The sequence below is a fragment of the Scedosporium apiospermum genome, assembly GCF_000732125.1.
Source record: "Scedosporium apiospermum strain IHEM 14462 chromosome Unknown SEQ_SAPIO_0121, whole genome shotgun sequence".
Taxonomy (NCBI): domain Eukaryota; kingdom Fungi; phylum Ascomycota; class Sordariomycetes; order Microascales; family Microascaceae; genus Scedosporium; species Scedosporium apiospermum.
The window spans coordinates 1,435,634-1,456,740 of NW_015971822.1; the positions used below are offsets into that span (position 1 = coordinate 1,435,634).

The window sequence follows — 21,107 nt, forward strand, 5'->3', positions numbered from 1 at the left end:
CACAGCGGTGGGGTTTTGGTGTTGCAATCGGACATGCTTTTTCTTTTTTGCTTATTGGGACTTTTCATGGAGGGGCTGGCAACCTGGACTTTGGTTATGATATATACCACGTAAGGCAATGAGAAAAGGAGATGAAATATAAACTTCCGCTTGTTCTTCATCGTGGTGACCTTGTGCATTCTTCGTGACTCCGGCTCCCGCTTGTCGTCTCGGAGGTCGCATGCGCCCATATGTAACACGCACGAGAGGGTGCCGCAGAAAGAGTCAGAATGAATAGGATAACCTGTTCATGGCCGGTCCCTCACACTGAAACGATCTCCGAAGACGATCATCGCAAGACAAACTAATCTTGTAGGCATAGGGTGCTAATCGGGGCGGATTCCTGTCTCGGACTGGGCAGCACAAAAGTCCAGCCGGGCTCTTCGGAGGAGCAGTGCAGCTGCAGCATCAAATGGCATCGCTTCTTGAAGAAAAAAATTTTCCTTGTGACCAATTCCAATAAAGCAACCTGAGGGGACCTCATGATCTGTAAGTATAAAGTCGAAGGCTCTCCAACTCCAGCCGTCAGCTTAGAAGTTTGGTTTATTATGCCTGGCTCATCTGCGTATAATTTGACCAACTTGATTGATATCGGTCTTGATCAAACACAGTGGCGTTGTTAAGTGGCACTGGCCCAGACCGTCATCCTCTCTCCACGCATAACAGTATCAAATCTATTTGTTTGCACATTATCTTGGGCTTCCTTCTTCACGTCCCTCGATTTTCTACGCGGCTCTATTTTGTTCTACGCAAAGTCCAACCGGATCGGCTTCGTTCTAATTATTTCCCTCTCTTTCCCACCTGCACTTTCTACAAGAGCAGCCGCAACCCTGCACTCCTTCCTGACCCCTCCTGGCGCCCGCTCTCTCATCTGCTTCGTCAAGAGAGCCAATCCAATCACTAGCTATTACGACCTACCTCATCTTTACATGCCATTTGCACCACTAAGTCACCGAGCTACAAATCTACGGGTTTCCATCAGTACGCTCTCCCGCAGCTACAGAATGCCTAGCATAGCGAGTCTTCGGCGGATTACCGCAAAATCCCTCTCGGACATGATCCTGGCCGAGTCGAGCGCCTCGGAGACCACTTTTGCGATAATAGACGTCCGAGACGATGGTATGTGCTCCAAATGGCCATCTTGGTACAGGAAATGTTCAAGGGTGTCCCGAATAATACTAACTCAAAGATCTTGCCCTTCAGACCACATTGGCGGCCATATCAAAGGCTCCATGAACGTCCCCTCACGAACGATAGACGCCATGATCCCCACCCTTCTACGGAAACTCGAGACCAAGCAAACCGTTGTTTTCCACTGCGCTCTCTCCCAACAGCGCGGGCCATCCGCAGCGTTACGGTATCTTCGGGAGGTCGAGAGGTTCAAGGCCGAACGATCTACAGCATCGTCGGAGGCGGAAGCGGAGGCGGAAGCGGCCAAGACGATAGGAAAGGCGGAGGAGAGAAGCCAGACGGTATATGTTTTGGACCAAGGGTTTGTGGGCTGGCAGGAGCTCTATGGTGAGGATGAACGGTTAACGGAAGGGTACCGGAAGGAGTTGTGGAAGAATGGATATTGGGGTTGAGGAGGGGTGGCTTTATTTGACTGGAGTGATGTTAGCCCCATCTGAATTTTGAAACAGCGGACCGTTCTTGGTGCTAGGAAGAGCGAACGTATCCATCGCGATGGTATGGAGACTTGAAGTCCAGAGGAAACGTTGGGGCCCATAGGCAGTTCAGGGTCTCATCTCATGGATCTATTGCGAGACTCTCTTCGCTGATTGGCATCGGGGATCGACTTCATTGTTCTCATTCAAGCAATAATCCGGGCATTGTGTTTCAGCTTGCTTCCACAAGCCAAGTGGACACCTTCCTACCACGGCTCTTTCTTGCCGCCGGGAGGGAACATGCATTTGCTTTCTCTGCAGCCGTACAATGTACGATATTTTCAGCAACAATAGAGATGGAATGATAAATCTGCGGATTTGCATTGTCCAAAAGGCGTTATTCATGCCGGCGCAAGTACAGGCGTCCGCCGCGTCGATCATGTTCGCATTCTAACTCAACCCGCATCCCCACCTTCTCTCGACTTCTAGAATTGATGCGTTCATGCTTGAGGCTTAGTTGTTCCGGAGATGGAGATATCGGAGGAACGCAACGGGCCAAGAAGATGCCATACATGTATCTGTATTATATGATACCTGCGTCGCTCTCTCTTCGAGACTCCCCACAGAGGGGGCAGCCACCTAGGAGAAGCAGATTCTCATGGTTACTTCCCCTGCTGGATTCCGGCCATCTCAACAATCTGCGGGCTCCAGCGGGCCATTCGACTTGAAGTTGCCCAATCCACTTTCTATTTTTGGCAAATTTTCTCTAGGTACCACCATGGCATACTATTTTGCAAGGCTGGTCAACAGAATCACTGTCCTTTCTGAGACTAAGGGGGACTGATTCGTATCTACTTGCGAAACGGTCAAAGGTCCGATTTGGGAGTGGCGGGCGTGGTATTCTTGGCCTACGGATTGACGGGATTCTTCCAATGCTCCCACGCCTCACCAACCAGTTCATGCCCGTTCCATAGTCTCGTACGTCGCCGGTTGGACTGAGAGTCCAGTAGGTCCACATAAACCGCTCAGCTGTTCAATGGTCTGAGGTGCAGGTCCGGCGTTGCACAGCCTTGGGAAGCTGGGGAAGTTCAGTCCGTGATGTTTGTAGTCCTGCTAATGAACGCAGAATTGAGGAAAGATGGGCGAAGATACCTACAATTCAACAAGTTCCAGGGTGAAAGGGGGCGGAGACACAATCAATATATCTAAAGGGGAACGGCAGCTCTCTGAGAGGCTCACACGCCTACCGTCTGGACGAATAAATGAAGTTACTATCAGTGTCTCAATGGTATCTCAACGTCTTATCTACATCTCGAAATCCAAGTCTACTCCCGAAAATACGAAGTGGCCGCGCAGACGTTATGCCACATGAAGTCTTTTTCAATGTCTCGCGGCTGGCTGAACCTATTTTCTCGGACGCACATTATATCTCCAGACCGCCACAATCATCCGTTGGCATTAGAAAAGAAAAGGGGAGTTAATCCGGGAAAAAGGCAGAGGCATCTCTAGCCAATGTAGCCACATTTCCGGTTTTACAACGTCTACTGGAACTGGGTAGATGAATCATAGGCGTCCTGGGGATAGGGAGATAAGGATGAACACTGAAAAGATACACATATGGCTCCAATCCTGACAGCCCATAGGGAGAGAATCTGTGACAAGCCGTTCATCGATATTCAGCTGCCAGTCATTCGCCCGCCAACGCCTCTATCACAACAGAATAGGCAGGGAAGCTACCCACGCCGCAAACTATAATCACGAAAGGGTTTCTCATGCTGAATCGAAATGGGGCACAACGGCGGCCGCCAGCTTTGACATAGCTTAGAGGCGCCCCTAGTCCCAACGAGAATGAAATGAAGGCATTTCTTCAAGGTGCTGCTAGATTCCCCAACCGGGCCGGAATATCTAGATTTAGCCGAGGCATCGAGGCTACTATCGGCTTCGTGTCGCGGCGACGCAAGGGGTCGCTCCAATATCCCTTTTGTCATGAATTGACCCAAACGGTCCCCTGCTCATGTCGATCCCAAATGTTTAGAGGTGAACTCATGACAGACAAGAACGGCGATGAATATACAACAGCGACACGAGTCAATCACATAAAACGGTCTGAATAGAGTAGGCCCCGATCTGCCTCTGCCACGAGGAGCGAAGTACGTAGGGGTACATGAGCCGCATGCGTACTATCCAGGTGCATGTGGCAAACCGCTTACTCTAGCCTCATGACACCGCCCTTTTTGCGAGTTAACCTTGCTTTTGGCCGGGCTAGGTGAATTGTCTTGCAGATTCAGCTGCCGCTATACGAGTTATAGACGGGACGCAAGGGGTGTTGGACTACTTGGCAATGTGAATGTTCATCATGCCAAAGTCGAAAAGGCTGAGGACTGTTGGACAAACTCTTCAACAGCAATGACACCCCGCAATCTGGAGGCCAAACCAAGAAGCCCCCCGATGGAGATCAATGTGACCGTCCGGCTCCGAGCCACCTGCATAACATGGAACCTGTTTGTCAGTTTGTTAAATGAAAATCTTCCTGAATACGCACACAATAGCTACTCCCCGCTCTATCTCTATTGATTATTGTATTGAATGTAGAATCACTTTTAGCGTTGCAAACATTACAAACAAACATTTCAAACACCATTGACCTCCACTTTTTCCGTCCGGTTCTTAGAGACAGTTTCGATAAGCTACTGCAAGAAACCTGGCAAGTATCGTCCCAACATCGTGGCTGCTTCAGAATGCGCAGGCTGTGGGGCACTGGGCAAACATTCCACTAAGAGCCGTTGTCTACAGTAGAATGAGCCTTGATGCAGGGTCGACCAAAGGAGAGGTCGCTATTGGAGCCAGAAGTCCCACCAATCTCGGTGGAAGAGCGTCTCCGAAGTCCTTCATACCAGTGGGGGCCAGACCGTTGAAAGAGCGGTGTTGTCTTTTGTGAAACATACATCGGACTAAAATATTCCTAGGACGATTTACCGAAGGAGTCGTTTACGATTCGGTAGCAGATTTCCGATCCAGGGCGGCAGCGGCGCGGAAACTAATAAATCTTCAACCTGTATTGTGCTGTCGATTGGCCCACGTGCGGTAGATTCACTGGCTTCACCGAAGAAGACGCCAGCAAAATAATGTTAGAAACGAGATAGGCATGCATGCGTAAGTAATGATGGGTCGAGAACTTAACCAGTAAGTTCAAGGAGCGGCCCTGGCATCTCACGCATCGAGAGGTACCGTAAACCGAAGCAAGGGAGAGACCCTCACGTCGAGTGTCGTCGCCCGACCAAAGAACCAGCAACCACTTCGAACCACTTCGTACTTGGGCTCGGAGCCCTCGCGTCCCAGCCTACGAAGCAAAAATTCCGACAGGCTTAAAACTCCGGCCTGTACTACTTTGATCTCCACTGGGTAGGGTAGTATCACCTCGACCACCTCCTTGCTATCTGCCTCCCCCCGGGTTGATCTCATGCTGGGGATTGGGGCCGTAAAGCAGACGGGACATAGTGGATGTGCCTACTCCCGCCTCCTAATAACCGATAGGACCGTAGGCTTGCATAATACGTGTAGCAAGACCTGCAGCGAGAGTAGATGGCTTCCCCTGTGGCGAAACCGGGGAACTGTGGCTTTGTACACGGTCTAAGCCAGGAGCTCCCTTTCATTCGGAAATTGTTACGAGAGCGTCTCGGAGCAGATAAAATATGGCCTTTTTCTCTGGAAACGTATCTGAGAAGGACTGTGTCATCATTGAAGAAAACGGTGATTCCACTCCGTGCTCTCTGGAGTACAGAGTCAACGTTCAGGTGACATGAATGGGTGGGTGCCCTGGTTAATCTCCTGCGAAGCCAACGCCCGTCCCCGGATCTCGGGAATGCAAAACGATGTTTTGTAGATTATGTAGTATCACCGTGATAGTCAACACAAGACATGGAGGGGGCGGTCACACCTCCGATTGCCGAAGGAGTACATATTTCAGTTCTGGTGCTACTGCATATATGGTACATACGCACAGCTTACTCTCTTCCTGGGACTTCATTTTGCTCGGTCCTGGTTGGCTTTGATTCAGGCTCCCTCGTTAGAATCGAAGGACGTCAATTGAGCGCTCAACCTTTCCGCAGTGATGGGTAGCCAGGAAGGTCATTATGCTAGTGTTGAATGGGGAGGCGAACGCAAGGGCGACAAGAAATGCATCAACAAATGCATCAATAGATGTGTCAATGTGTCAACACTTTAGAAAACCGGGATAGGTCTCTACATGTAGGACTTAAGTCGAGAGAGGTGGCGCTCAACCCCTCCAAAAAAAACCTTCGCCCTACGCGTATTATTAGCTTGCGACCTTTTGTGGTCATATCGTTGATCTTTGATTGTCGAAAAATGACTCGGGACTTGGGTGGCTCTGGCCCGGCCGGTGTGCCGGGGAAACTGTGGTGGCCGGTTCTGTGCCAGGACCCGGGAATCGGATGTTGCCGCATTTCAACTCGCACTAAGCCAAAACTGGAATCTCGACTTGCTCCTTCTCACTCAGAATGTGCGGTCTTGTCACCGATCGTAAGCATTAAAGTCATCATTGATGGCTTCTTACCCTTTGCCGTATGGCTCCTTAAATGGAGCATGGGATGTCTGGTGCCAACAAACATCCACCTTCTCCCTGTCTCCCTGACATGGAAAGACCACGAAGTAGGGCTGGACGACATAAAACCACAAATTTGGGCTATTTGGATCCACTGTTGGAATATTTGCAGGGATATGGAAACAAAACTTAGCTCGGACCTGATCGGACAATCCAATACCGTCGGATGTCACGGAATTCCCAAAATGCCACTGTAAAACAGGCCTTTTTAGACGGCAGAGGGTCTTCCGAAGTCGCACCAAGGTCACACCATAGAAAGGAAAACGTTTTGGAAATGGGAACTGGTTTCGGCTAGGGTTTGTGACGTAGGAACTGTTTCGGCAAGGAAGAAATTACTAGGATAATTTCCATGGAATTGGCCCACTCTTTCCAACATAAAACGGAAGGCAGCGAAGGGCCAATTCCTTCCTATCTAGTCAATACAACAATGGCTCCTTCCACAATTATTTAATATCCACCTCTGGTCGCTTCTTTGGTGTATCTCGAGATTTGATCGCCCGGGGCGAAGAATAGTCATTTCCGCCATATAGGCAAGGCCCACCCTTGGGCATGTGTCTCAAACTGCGAGCTTTTCTTCATGCAATGTATTGTCGTGTCGTGCTTGCCGCCTACTCCATAGCTCCTGCTCCTGCCTGAGTCTAATGTTCGAAGGAGGAGGAAGGAACCGCGGACCCGGCTTCCAATGATGCTATACTTGTGTAATCAATCGCACCTGTCAGCAAGGTGACATCGGACATTGGATAGTGGAGAACTGAAGGGGGAAATGGAGTGTTTACGTTTGTTGTTTCAGGTGCTCTCTGCACCATACTTTTTCAGCAAAATTCCGCACTCTATACTTCGTACAACATTGGAGAATACCAGGGACCGTGTTGCACTTCATTCCCATCGCGATCATGGAATGGTTATTTGGATCGACTTGGCGATTCGAGGGAGACTGACAACTGGCCTTTGAGAGGGGCCCATCTCAGCTAATCGAACCGAGCCATGGTCAAGAGTACTCCGTAGTTGGTATACGAGGGATTGGACTTGGGATCTCTTTTTTTAGCCCCGAGTTCCGCGGACCTCACTTATTGTATGGGTTGACGCGCGAGTCGTGATTGAGCCCTTCCTTCCAAAGGTGGCGGCTGAAACGGGAAGCAATACCGGTCCAGACCACGAGAACGAGTTGGCCCCGGAAGGAGCAAGTTAAACGGTTGAGCTTTCGTCATTTCCATGAACGAAGTAGGAAGGTACTTGCCTAAAACCGGAAGGTACAACTAATTACGAGACATTGATCAACTGATCTTCTCTTCTGTTCTCCCGAACCGCTTACAAGTGACCAGAACTGAGGTCTTCTGTCACCCTCTTCGGATGATGGTATCTCGTCGGTCCTCATCGGCGCGGTCCCTCTTCAACGCCTCCGCCTAGCCATACTGTCGGATTCGGGTTGTATTGAAGACAGCCCAAGCGAACCATTGGACTGGACAAATCAGAGCGCGTATTGAACGCCATCTCCGTGTTTCGTTGGCGCTAATTCAGCATTGATTGATTGATTGATTGATTGATTGATTGAGAGGATTTACATCAACCCTTCCTGGATCATCCTCGCTTTGACCGGGCGCCATGCTGGAGCTGCATATCCCCTCTCCAAGCTCACCCTCCCTTGATTCTCCAACGCTGGTCTAGGCATTGGCCATATCAAGAAATGCCTCCGGTTTCTTTTTCTCTCATTGATCCTGGCCAGAGAGAATTTGAGGACCTGAACTGTGAGTGTAAGCCAACTCCTCGGTTGAAATACATCTGATATTTGATATTTCCTTGGGATGTCAAGATTCTCCGGAGTCCAACATGCTTTTCATTCGGACGCACTCCTCAACTCGTACTCGGTCACGGCATTCCTCTTTCAGGGAGCTGCATCGTCATATCTGCTTTCTTCACTCATATATTTTTGTTCATTTTCTTTTCATGACCCAAAGGCCGTTCTGAGTGGTTTTCTTGGCACTACCGTCATACCTCCACTTTGGCATGATCCCGGATCAACGTCCCTTCTCGCGGAGAGTTTCTTTACCTCTCAAGCTTAATACTCGTTGCCAGTTTACATGTAGCCTACGAATAAACCTATTGAGTTTCCAATCATTTCATTTTCTCAACAAAGTGCAGCTTGATTTTGCTCAGAATCGGGCATTGTTCCCTTTCTCAGAATACTACTTATTGCTGTTTCTCAATGAAAGGTGGAAATATCTCTCTACATGGGAATCGCGTAAATGCATGATCTGGAGAGAATCCTGCCTCCCCGAAGCCTTGCTCCATCAGTCCAACTGGTCGCGCTGTGAGCAGTCGGTATCAATATTACCCGAAGCCTCCGCTTTCCTAGGGAGCCGCCCCGTCGAACGGCTTGGCTTTCCTGCAATCACTACCGACGTCAAAGTCTAGCCCGGTATACACCGGTCCTTGAGTGCTGTTCCATCATCACGGCTATCGGTGGTATTTCTCAAGAAACTGCAGGCCGGAACTGCAGGTCGGCCCGGGTGTAGCTGTGAGTCGACACACCCAACCAGCCAACCAACCGACCAACCACAGATACCGAAGGCCCGAATGGCACCTTTCCTCTGCATAATAGGGATTGGTGTCACTCTCTGAATGCATCAATCAATGCTCGCTCTGCGCCTGCCGCTCGAAGTTGACGTCCGGTGGCCTCTGCCAGCATCCCTTTGAGGTGCCTGTTTCCTCAATGCCCGGTCCGCTTTCCGACTATTATTCAATTGTCCTGTCCTCTCCTTCTGCTCTTCCCTTATTTCCCTCCTTCTGCGCCTATCATAATTACTTCACCCGGGCGACTGGGTGGACCATATGCCCCCTGCAGAGAAGCAAGGCGTCATCGATCTGCCAGACACCTGCGGAAAGTGCAGTGGGCTTAAGGAATGACGTGGCTCATCCCCCGTTTCTAATTTCTCATTGTCTGCATGTCTTCTTCTTTCCACCGTTAGTATAGCCAGCTCAGGGTATAGATGCCGATGCGAGTGTACCTTCGTCGCGTGGGGTACCTGTCCTGCAACTATGAAGATCGGAGTCGAGCTGATGCGGCGTGCAACGGACCATGCGGTGTAAGTGGATCACCGGCATCATGGCCTCTCCCTCTACATGTACATGTTCGACGGATCTAATGACCGTGCTTTCTTGAAAATATGCCTCCTGGAATGAAATGCCGGCCGCAATGGGAACCGTAACCATCATCTCACGGATACGGTCTTCGTCTTTTTCACACCTGCTTTCCGAAGTCCTCTTCAACCTCACGAAAAGAAATGTGGCTTTGATTTCTCCTTCAGCTGGCCAACTGCGGCCGCATATAACCCTAACTATACTGCCTTTCTGTTTTGATTCCTTTTTTTGGTGAATACTGGCTTCTCCAACATAACCCACTTTCGATGCCTCTAACGAGCAGCTGCAAAGGGCACCAACTCGAATCTATCTTCCGAGGCTGTTCATGTTCTGCTTTACCCAGTCAATCCAACTACATCTAAGTGTTTGCGGATAGCCGATGCATCCCCTCCCTGCCCATGACGTCCTTGTAATCGTTCACAGTTCACAATCTTGGCCTCCTTCCGCGGCCCTTTCAGCAGCAACTCAAGTCTGGGAAACTGGAATTCTAACCTGTGCAAATCTGAAGAGGACATGATCCTTGCTCTATAGATGGTGGTGTGGCCCCCGGATTACCCTTTTTGCACCTACCCTGCATCGCCAAGTCAAGTCCAGGACCGAGCTCCATGAACTTCGTAAACAAGAGAGCTTGATGGTCTACATCCAACATCCCTTGCGTTCTTCCTTGCGTCTTGCCTTGCATCTTTCATCAAGATCCCCATCAATAATCCCCCGCATTGCATATGAGACTCTCTCGAACGGTACATGAAGTACACTTCAAACCAACCTCGTTTATACCTCCACATGGGGCCCTACTAGCACTCATGAAAGTCCGTTCGTTTTCACATAAGATCCCGACGTTCTCTCTTGCTACCACGAGTGTGGGGACACAGTCTCTGTCTCCATCTGTTTCCGACACTTTAAGCTAAAGCTCAAATCATCTTTCAACGAAATCAGCACAGGGAGACCTACAATGACTACTGAGTTTAAGACTGGCTTGGCCACGCCTCGGCAGGTTCCCCACACGCCGCCCGACCTTGACAAAAGGGCGTATGATTCTTCTGCAGTAGCTGTTTGTGGGATTGGTCTCCGTCTTCCGGGAGGCATACGAAACACCCAAGACTACTGGGAGCTTCTCATCAACGGTCGAGATGCTCGTGGTCCCATACCTTCGAGTCGTTATAATGTCAAAGGCTTTGATGGCTCCCTGGGTGGCAGAGGAGCAATCAAGACGAATTTTGGGTACTTCTTGGATGAGGATCTTTCGGCGTTGGACACAACTTTCTTCTCGATGACTCGGAAAGAAGTAGAGAGTTGTGACCCCCAGCTGCGTCACCTTCTGGAAGTGGTGAAGGAGTCTCTCGATGACGCTGGGGAAATTAACTACAGGGCCCAAACGGTCGGCTGTTATGTCGGCACATTTGGCGATGATTGGATGTTGATTGGTTCCAAAGAGACACAGCATCAAGAAGGTTATGGATATCTATCTTTCGGGAATGATATGATGCTTGCCAACCGTGTGTCATACGAATTTGATTTTAGAGGTCCGAGGTATGTTGGAGAATGGCAAATGTGGCTCACATCCCACAGCCCTACCGCTATTACATTCTGGTCTCCCCAAGAAAATGATGTATACTAATGATTGATACAGCTCCGTTGTGAAAACGGGATGCTCGGCATCACTTGTGGGCCTACACGAGGCCTGCCGTGCGATGCAAAACGGTGACGCAACATCAGCCATCGTCGCTGGTACTAGCATCATACTGACCCCAACCATTTCGGCATCCTTCACCTCGGAAGGAATCTTGTCTCCCGACGCATCATGCAAAACTTTTGATGAAAGGGCAAATGGATTTGCACGAGCGGAAGCAATCTGTGCCATATATGTCAAGCCTCTTGGGGCGGCGCTCCGCGATGGCAATCCGATTCGTGCAATCATCAAGGGAACAGGGACAAACTGTGATGGCAAGAGTGACGGATTACTGAAACCAAGTGCGATTACCCAGGAGGCCTTGATACGATATGTCTATTCTGAGAATGGGCTGAATCCAAGTGATACAGCCTACGTCGAGGTAAGGTAGCCATTTCCTGTCCCACATCTTTCTCGTTCCTATACACGACCCGACTCATATCGGAAACGGTGCGAAGTGGTCTTGTATGCTGTGGAATTGGTAAATCCTGCTCCCTAAATGGGCATAGGCCGTTGCTAACCCGAGGTTCGACTTCAGTGTCATGGTACCGGCACCTCAACAGGAGACCCGATCGAGGCCAACACCGTGGGTAAAGTCTTCGGGGCTTCCGGGGTCTACATTGGCTCCGTAAAGCCCAACGTCGGCCATGCTGAGGGAGCTTCTGGTTTAAATAGCCTCATAAAATGCGTGCTGGCACTCGAAAACAAAATCATTCCACCAAACATCAAGTTCGAGAAGCCCAACCCCAAGAGTAAGTTTGGCGAGGTTGCATCTCGGAAATACAACATGTTTCCCATATGAAAGGCTTTCAATGCAAAACTGATCCTTACTTCCTCTACCATAGTACTCTTCCAAGAGAGGAAACTTCAAGTGCCCATTCAGCCGACTCCCTTCCCTTCTGACAAATTGGCTCGCATCAGCATCAATTCTTTTGGCATTGGGGGTTCAAATGCACATGTACGTGGGCTTCCTGTCCCAAGATTCTCGTGCGAAGGATCTAACGGCGCTTCAGGTCGTTCTTGACGCCTTTGAGCCATTTGAACCAGCTACTTTCTCTCCTCAGCAGCGCCGTATGAACCTTCTTCTCTTGTCGGCAAACACGCCAAAGTCACTAGAAACAAATGTGGACAAGTACCGCGCCTTCATTGGGCAAAACGCTGAGATCCATACATCAGACTTCGCTTATACTCTGGCTCTACGGCGAGAGAAGCTCGCTCATAGGGCCTTTGCTTTGGTTCATGATGGCACCATCACTAACGTATCAAGCTCCACGCATTCATCTGGAGTGCAGCCTCCCGTATATTTGATATTCACCGGACAGGGGGCTCAGTGGGCTGGCATGGCGAAAGAACTCATAGAGGAGGATGGACTCTTCAAGAAGGACATTTGTTTCATGGATGCTGTCCTGAGTCAGGCCCTGCACCCTCCATCGTGGACGATTCTCGGTAAGATGACCACATCTACCCGCACTTCTTTCACGGCTGTGGCCCGTTCTAACAAACTTCACAGAGGAGATCAACAGGCCTGCGGGAGAGAGCAGGGTTAACCTGCCAGAAATTTCTCAACCTTTGTGTACGGCTATCCAAGTTGCGCTCTTCAACCGTCTCTCCCACATGGGGATCCGCCCTACCTGTGTAGCAGGTCACTCTAGTGGCGAGATTGCGGCTGCGTATGCTGCTGGTGCCCTCTCAATGGAAGCTGCCATTATCACTGCATACTATCGTGGCTATGCAGCGGCCAAGCTGGCTGCTGACGGGACCATGGCGGTAGTAGGACTCTCTGCCGCGGAGATCACGCCTTTTCTTTTAATGGGTGCTGTTATCGCATGTGAAAATAGCCCGAAGAGCACAACCATTTCGGGGAATCGCACAGCAGTCTTCAAAGTCCTCGAAAGGATCAAGGCTGTATGGCCGGAGGTTTTCACGAAACCGCTAGGTCTCAGTATCGCATATCACTCTCGTAAGTCTCGTACCTTTTGCCTCATCAGTCATCTAATATATTAACCGTTTGGCATTAGACCATATGCTTGCGATTGGAGATGCATATGCCGATCTTTTGCAGCGGGAGTTTCAGAGACTTGATACGTGGTCGGGTGTTCCTTCAGTACCTTTCTTTTCCAGCGTTACAGGCCAAGCTCTTGATGATTCAACCATACTTGGGCCCGGATACTGGCTCTCAAATCTCATCTTGCCCGTTAGATTTTCGACAGCCATATCTTCACTCTTGCGTACTCTGGGCAGTGGCCTCTTTCTCGAAGTTGGACCTCATGGCGCTCTCGGTGGCCCATTGAGACATATTTCAAAACAAGAATCGCAGACGTGCTCCTATGTCTCTACGTTGACCCGTGGAGAGGATTCCTTCAAAAGCTTCCTGATCTCTATTGGAAAGTTATACCAAGAATCTCTCAACGTTAACGTGGCGTCTCTTTATCCCAACGCAAAAACTCTACCGAATCTCCCCACGTATTCGTGGGATCATAGCAAATCTCTCTGGTACGAGAGCAGAGTCGCCAAAGACTGGCGATTCAGGAAATACCCTCACCATCCTCTTCTGGGTATTCGTACTCCGGAGACGTCTGGGGTCCACCCACAATGGCGAAATGTTTTGTATCTGGGAGATGTGCCTTGGCTCGTTGACCATAAGATTCGGCAGGACATCGTATTCCCCATGGCCGGGTATATATGCATGGCCGGAGAAGCAGCACGACAGATCATGGGAGGAACCGGTGGCTATAGTGTCAGACATGTTGTTGTGAAATCGGCCCTGGTGGTTCCGGATGCCGTCGGAACTGAAATTATCACGGCTTTCCGGAGACACAAGTTGACGGACAGCAATGAATCCGAATGGTTCGATTTCAGCATCACGTCCTACTCCGGGTCTATCTGGATCACCCATTGTGAAGGACAGGTTACAACCATTTCTACCATCCCAGGGACTTCTCAACCACCTAAGAACTTGCCACGTCAGGTCTCAACCGCACGATTCTATGAGAGGCTCTCAGAGGTCGGCATAAACTTTGGACCTTGGTTCAGGCGACTTAGAAACGCATCGTCTTCGGTCACTGAGGACTGTTCCACGGCTGAGGTTGAAGGTCCCAACCAAGGGCAACATGACACGTCGTATGCCCTCCACCCCGTGGTTATAGATGCCTCATTCCAACTTGCGATAATGGCAGGAGTGAGGGGACTGGGCAGAAAATTGACCAAACTTCGTCTACCTACGCTTCTTGATCGGGTAGATGTCCTCCCAGGTTCTGACATCATACAGGCCGTTTCCAGGGCCCCTAGAGGCGACGGATCGGAGGTTGTGGAGTGCTCTTCTGACGGCTTACTGGTGCTGAAAGTTTCAGGGCTTCATACAAGCATCGTCGATGATGGCGGTGATGTCGACGATTCGGACCCGCATGCCGCAGCGAGACTGGAATGGGTTCCCGATTTTGACTTCGTTGATCCCGCGCCGCTCCTCAAGCCTGCTGATTTCAACACTGATGAAATCCGCTTAATTGAGGAAATGGCATATCTTTGCGTTCTGAACACCTTGGAGAGGATTGAGGGCCTCGAGCCAAGTCAACCGCACTTCCATATCTATCGGAGGTGGCTGAAGCGAGAGGTCAACCTGTCAGAAAATGGCGGCAATGCACTCGTTCCCAATGCCGCTGCGTTCTCGAAGATGAGTACGGATGAGCGATGCCGTCGAATCAACGATCTGTATGAACTGCTTCTAAAAATGGGCAAGAAGAGTCTCAGCCTCGGCCTGAAGCGAATTTTTGACCATTTCGATCAAATATTCACCGGCAAGGCGGAACCCATTGATCTCCTCACACAGGATGGACTGTTGACGGAGCTATATAATGCAGTCAGCTTCGGATACGGCAATTTTGTTCGTATTCTGTCTCATAGCAGACCAACACTGCGAATCCTGGAAGTTGGCGCCGGCACTGGAGGAACGACCGATCTTCTTCTCCGTGAATTGGTCCACAACGGCTTGCCTCGATATTTGAATTACACTTTCACCGATATCTCGGCTGGGTTCTTCTCGCAAGCCAAAGAGCGTTTTTCATACGCTCCCAACATGGAATACAAGGTACTTGATATCACGAAAGATCCTCTCGGCCAAGATTTCCAACCCTCTTCGTACGATCTCATCATCGCCGCTAACGTGGTTCACGCAACTCCATCCATAAAGGAGAGTTTATCAAACCTAAACAAACTCTTAAAACCGCGAGGAATGCTGCTCCTTACTGAGTTGTGCAGCGAGCTTCGTGTCGCCGGATATATTTTCGGCACCTTCTCTGGCTGGTGGCTTGGGCAGAACGATGGCCGAGAATTCTCTCCCTATGTGGAAGTTACCCGATGGGACCAGGAACTGAAAGGAACTGGTTATACTGGCGCCGAGACAGTTGTATATGATGGGTCGCCGCCATTCACTTGCTGCAATACCATCCTTTCAAGGAAAGTATGGGACGAGCCTAAGCCGAACCATAAAGTGTCTCTCCTTTCCTCGACGCCTTCCACAGGGGTTGCACAAGTCATCAGAAACGCGCTTGAGGAGAGGGGCATTGAAGTTACGGATATCACAATCGGGGGCGAGGTCCCCGAGAATCAGGAGATTATTTCCTGCCTTGACCTCGAAGGAAATTTCTTCAAGGATATCACTTCGGAGGACTTTGCAGGATTCCAGGCGCTTATTTCCCATTTCAAGTCGCGGAGGACCCTTTGGTTGACCAACCCCGTCCAGATCAAATGCAACGATCCGTGGTCAGCGCCATGTCTAGGCGTAACACGAAGTCTCCGTTCTGAGCTTGAACTCCCTATCTTTACTCTGGAGATTGACGCAGAAGAGGAAAATTTTTCGGCTCTCGTGCTTCAAGTTTTTGACAAAATTCGAAGGGAAGACCCCCCCGAGAACCTAGAAACAGACAAAGAGTTTGCTGTTTGTAATGGTACAGTCTGTATTGGGCGCTATCAGCCATTTTCGGTCGTAGACGAGATGGCCGAGAAGAGCGTTCAGACAGTGAAGAGCACTGTCGCCCTTGACATCGGGAAACGTGGTTTATTCGAGACTCTGCAGTGGAGGCGACGGGAAGCCATCGACACAGTACCTGATGACTCGGTTGAGATTGAATGCCGCGCTGTTGGCCTCAACTTCCGAGATGTCTTGATGGCTATGGGCGTGATACCAAAAACCTCCTCTCATTCGGAACTCGGCATTGACGTTTCAGGGGTGATTGTGCAAGCTGGGCCTAAGGTCAAGGGTTTGCGTGTCGGCGACCGCATCTTTTGTATTGCCCCTGAAGGTTCACTAGCGACGCGGATAGTACTTCCGAGCGCGCTAGTCAAGAGAATACCGGATACCTTGAGCTTCGAGGAGGCAGCGAGCATCCCAGTCGTATTCACGACAGCGTTGCAGGGTCTGATCAACATCGGCCGCCTCGAGAAAGGTCAAAGTGTCCTCATTCATTCAGCATGCGGAGGCGTTGGTCTGGCAGCGATTCAAGTGGCTCAGATGGTCGGCGCCGAGATATTCGCGACGGTTGGAGATGAAGAAAAGGTGACGTACCTCACCAGAGTGTTTGGGATCCCGAGGAACCGAATATTCAGCTCCCGGGATGAATCCTTCTACGAAGGAATCATGAGGGAGACGAACGATTCCGGTGTAGACGTTGTCCTAAACTCTCTGTCTGGTAGCCTGCTTCATACGTCCTGGAAGTGTGTGGCGCCGTTTGGGATGCTTGTGGAGATTGGAAAGAGGGATCTTTTGGAGCACGGCAAGTTGGACATGAATCCATTCCTCGCCAACAGGACTTACTTCTGCTATGACGGGATTGAGGTTTCCCGTAAACGACCTGAGACTATGGGAAGGTAGCTATTGCCGTTTCACTTTCTCTCTTTCCCAGTCATTGTGTATGATTAATCCCCCGTCATCTTCATCCACTAACAGGCTGTCGGCAGGCTACTGGAGAAATTCCTTGGGCTTTATGAGGCGGGCCTTCTTCGGCCAGTGCCAGAAATTGCAACGTTCGACGCATTGAAGGCCGAAGCAGCCTTCCGATTCCTTCAAGACGGGCGTCATATTGGCAAGGTCGTCATCTCATTACCGCGGGAACTCGACACAATATACAGTCCGGCCCATTTGTCTTGTCGCACACTTCAGTTCGAGCCGGCAGGCAGTTATCTCCTCATCGGGGGACTTGGTGGGCTTGGTAGGGTGACGGCCACTTGGCTCGTCGAGAGGGGTGCTCGTTCTCTAACTTTCTTATCACGGAGGGCTCAGAGTGAAGAGAATGCAGGATTTATCGGAGAATTAGAGGCTATGGGATGCAAAGTCGTTGCCGTGTCTGGCGCGGCGGAAAACCTCGAGGACGTTGAGCGGGCCATCAAGGAATCCCATGCACCTATCAAGGGGGTATTCCATATGGTAATGGCATTAGAGGTAAGTCCCCCATCCCCGCCCTAATGGGGCAAAGATTTCGCGAAGATTTCGAGAGGAAATAGCTTTAACACGCGATTATAGGATGCGCTGTTTCCGGAGATGACGTTGGCACAGTGGAATGGGGCCATGAAACCGAAAGTTGACGGCGCGTGGAACCTTCATACTGCCCTTCTTAACCACAAGCTGGACTTTTTCTTCCTGGCAAGTTCTATCATCACGGCTGTTCATCAGCCAGGGCAAAGTAACTACTGTGCAGCCAACGTCTTCCTAGAAGCGCTCTGCCAGTATAGACAGGGCCTAGGACTGCCAGCATCCGTTTTGAGCATCTGTCCGATCCTTGGCTCCGGATTTGTGGCAGAAAGTGCCCAGGCACAGCGAAATATGAGAGCACAGGGGATCTACAACCTGAACGAGCAGGCGTACCTCGACTATGTCGAGCATTCGCTACTCCTCAACACGACCCAGCTTGCACCAACGGGGCCATTAACAACTAACCTCACACCATGGAAGAACGATGCTCACGTCATCATGGGGCTTCGTTCGGAGACGGATCTCGAGGACCCTTTCAATCGGACAAACTGGCGGAGAGACAGGAGGATGGGAAGTTATCATAACGTACAGGGAGACCGAGTAACCAACACTACGACAGACCTGGACGAGCTGAAGCTGTTCCTGTCGAGGGCGCAAGAAGGCAAGGCGGCTCTCCTATCGGAAGAAGCGATCTCCTTTCTCGGCCAGCAGATTGGGCGCAAAGTTCACAGCATCATGCTTCGCCCGGAGGGAGAGGAGGTTGATCTTGCAGCTAGCCCAGCGCAAATGGGAGTCGATTCGTTGATGGCGACGGAGCTGAGAAGATGGTTCAGACAGGTGTTTGGCGTCAAGATGGGTGTGTTGGAAATTCTCAGCGCATCGTCGCTTACACAGCTTGGTCGGGCTGTTGCCGAAGGTTTGTCAGAGAAGTTTGGAGGCCGTAAGTGAAGCGGTGATAATGACAGGGAGGAGCAAAAAAAACGTTGAGGGATCTCAACCAGATGCTGGTGGATGTGGTTTCCATTGGGGGTGGTTCCGACCAAACCGATGGGATAGATGCATGGGTTCCCCAGCTGTTTCCTATTTTGGGCTTCCTCTGACAGGGGGCACGGTTTCATTTTCTGTTCATCCTGGTATAATTCTGGTATAATGCAGTTAATTATGAAGTGCGAAGGACGAAGTATTGATTTAATTGATTGAGGCTACGAAGTACGAAGTACATCGAAGGACAAACATTGAATCGTCTCAACGACGCCGCGATTGGGTCTTCGGTGAGTCAAGCTTTCCTTCCCTGTCACAGACCCAAGACCGAGGACAGTGCAACTGCCTGCAAAATGACATCATCTGCACGGTCTGCCAGTAAGATTCCGATTCTGGACCCGGCGTGCCCTTTCCCTTCGCCGCTTCTGGCAAGCTGCAGCCAATCGGAGGCGAGGTGCTAAAAAAGCAGGTTGCTCAATGGTAGCTCCTGCCCCGCCCCCGCCAAACTGCGCTAGTCACAATTGCGCAGTTGCGAAAGTCACCGTTTGTCTCGCTTGTTTGCGTCTTCAGCCCACGAGGAAACCACGATTGTTTCTTTTGGCTGTCGGATCTCGTTGGGCCCACACCGTCTTTCTCTCTTTTCCCATCTTTGAGATTGCTTCCTCGTCCGTCCTTTTGCTTCAGTGATTTTGGTGATTTCTTCTGTTCTAGACTTCTCCCTCGTTGGCTCAAGCTTGCCTTTGCCTTCCTCTCTTTCCCCTTCCGGCGCGTTAACTCTTTACAAAAAGGGACGACCACCCCTGATCTGCCACCACCAAGCCAGCCGAACGGCCTGCTTATCTCTTGATTCCTCATCGGCGGCTCAACCTGGACAACATGGCAGACCAAGCACCTAAGAAAGAATTTAGCGATTCGGTAAAAAGTTAGAATCAGGCTTTACTAATACTCTTGTCCCGTGTCTATCCACTTAACGCAATCGAGTCGCTAATCTTTGATGGATTTCCTACAGACCTTGGATTTGCGGCCACCGCCAAGATCGATGGAGAGTGGACGGTCGATAGAGTGCTTGAACAAGTGTCGGATGGACCAGCCCTCACTACAGGATCGACATCGCCGCTGCCATTCTTTCACCTTCTCGAGAGGCTGAAGACCACGCAGAGAGAGGGATGGCGGCGATTTGGAGTTGAGACGTAAGTGGCCTCGCCTATACTCCTCCCTCCTCCCTCCTCCCTCCTCTATGAAATAAGAAAAGAGATAACGCCAGACACTAACACGCCGCTTCTCGCATCAGGTGCGAGTCCATCGCCGACCACATGTACCGCATGTCGATTCTCACGTTCCTGACCCCTCCCGCCCTCGCCGCGCGCATAGACACCAATAAATGTATGAAGATGTGCCTCATTCACGACATGGCCGAGTCCCTCGTCGGCGACATTACCCCCGTCGATGGCGTCCCCAAGACCGAAAAGAACCGACGCGAGGCCGCCACGGTTGACTTCATTAGCTCCGGCCTTCTCGGACGCGTCCATGATGGCGCCGCCGGTCGCGAGCTACGAGATATCTGGCAGGAGTACGAGGACTCCAAGACACTTGAGAGCCTATACGTACACGACATCGACAAGATGGAGCTTCTGTTACAAATGTACGAATACGAGAAGAGGGGGAAGCATGAGCTCGACCTCGGGGAGTTTGCTTATGTCGCGACTAAGATTGTGCTTCCGGAGGTTAAGGAATGGGCGGACGAGCTACTGAATGAGCGAGAGAAGTTTTGGAGCTCGTGGAAGCACGTCCAAGGTGACCAGGGGGTTAACGGCGGAGTTGCGGAGGGCACGAAGAAGCAGCAGGATGAGTATTACTCCAAGGAGTAGGATAGCCGATTACAGGCTAAGCGACCGGCAGTGAGAGGACGGACTGAGGTTTCTTAATTGTCATTGTGTTACTTACGGGGCACGAGGGCGGTTTAGAGGAGTGAGTAGGGCGCAAGTCCTTGTCGTTTGGTTGGTTCCAAGTTGGGGGCGCCATGGTCACGGCCGATGCGACTCCCGCATCCAGAGAAGTTGGGTGTTTGGTTCATTCATGCATGGTTATATCCGTTCGTCCCACGAAATAAACTCTCAATCGAGATCTCGATATCCTTTTGCTTCGGACTTGGCATGTGCTTTACCAATTGCGCGAGACGGATTGGGAAACTTCATCGGTCTCAAAACAACACGCCTCGACGGGAGACGCGATAAATTACGCATGTCGTGTGTAGCAGGGCCGCTGATAGTGGAAAGGCCGAAAATATGGAAAAGGGATCAAATTTGCTTTCGCGGGGATATTTCCCGACGGCAGGCAAATGCCAGGTTCTGAGGCAGGCGCAATTCCGTTTTGGTCAATTGCAACGATGTTTTGTTTGATTTGTTGAGGTTGGCCTGGCAGTGGCGCGTCGCTCCTTCTTCCCAAAAAGTATCATCACGGGACTTTGGCAGAGTTTGTCGCTTGCGAGGTACTTCGAAAGTACAATGCAGCGAGCTCTTTCCTCTTTCCCCAGGCGGAAAGCACAGTGCTCTGCAGCAAGCACAACACCACCACAGCCTTCTCCACGAGGAG

The 21,107-nt window shown here is 50.7% G+C and overlaps 2 protein-coding genes across 2 annotated transcripts; both read left to right on the forward strand.

Annotated features, from left to right (window-relative positions):
• Window positions 1–1,043: 1,043 nt before the first annotated feature.
• Window positions 1,044–1,622, forward strand: SAPIO_CDS8469 (uncharacterized protein; the record flags this gene model as incomplete). Its single annotated transcript, XM_016790094.1, has 2 exons — window positions 1,044–1,158; window positions 1,243–1,622. 2 exons carry the CDS (start codon window positions 1,044–1,046, stop codon window positions 1,620–1,622), a joined length of 495 nt encoding a protein of 164 aa, XP_016640357.1.
• Window positions 1,623–10,354: 8,732 nt separating this feature from the next.
• SAPIO_CDS8470 (uncharacterized protein) lies at window positions 10,355–20,383 on the forward strand (the record flags this gene model as incomplete). Its single annotated transcript, XM_016790095.1, has 11 exons — window positions 10,355–10,932; window positions 11,033–11,453; window positions 11,610–11,823; window positions 11,917–12,029; window positions 12,085–12,517; window positions 12,582–13,031; window positions 13,090–16,933; window positions 17,024–17,504; window positions 17,586–18,474; window positions 19,525–19,705; window positions 19,807–20,383. The coding sequence occupies 11 exons, from the start codon at window positions 10,355–10,357 to the stop codon at window positions 20,381–20,383; spliced, it is 8,181 nt and encodes a 2,726-aa protein (XP_016640358.1).
• Window positions 20,384–21,107: the final 724 nt, after the last annotated feature.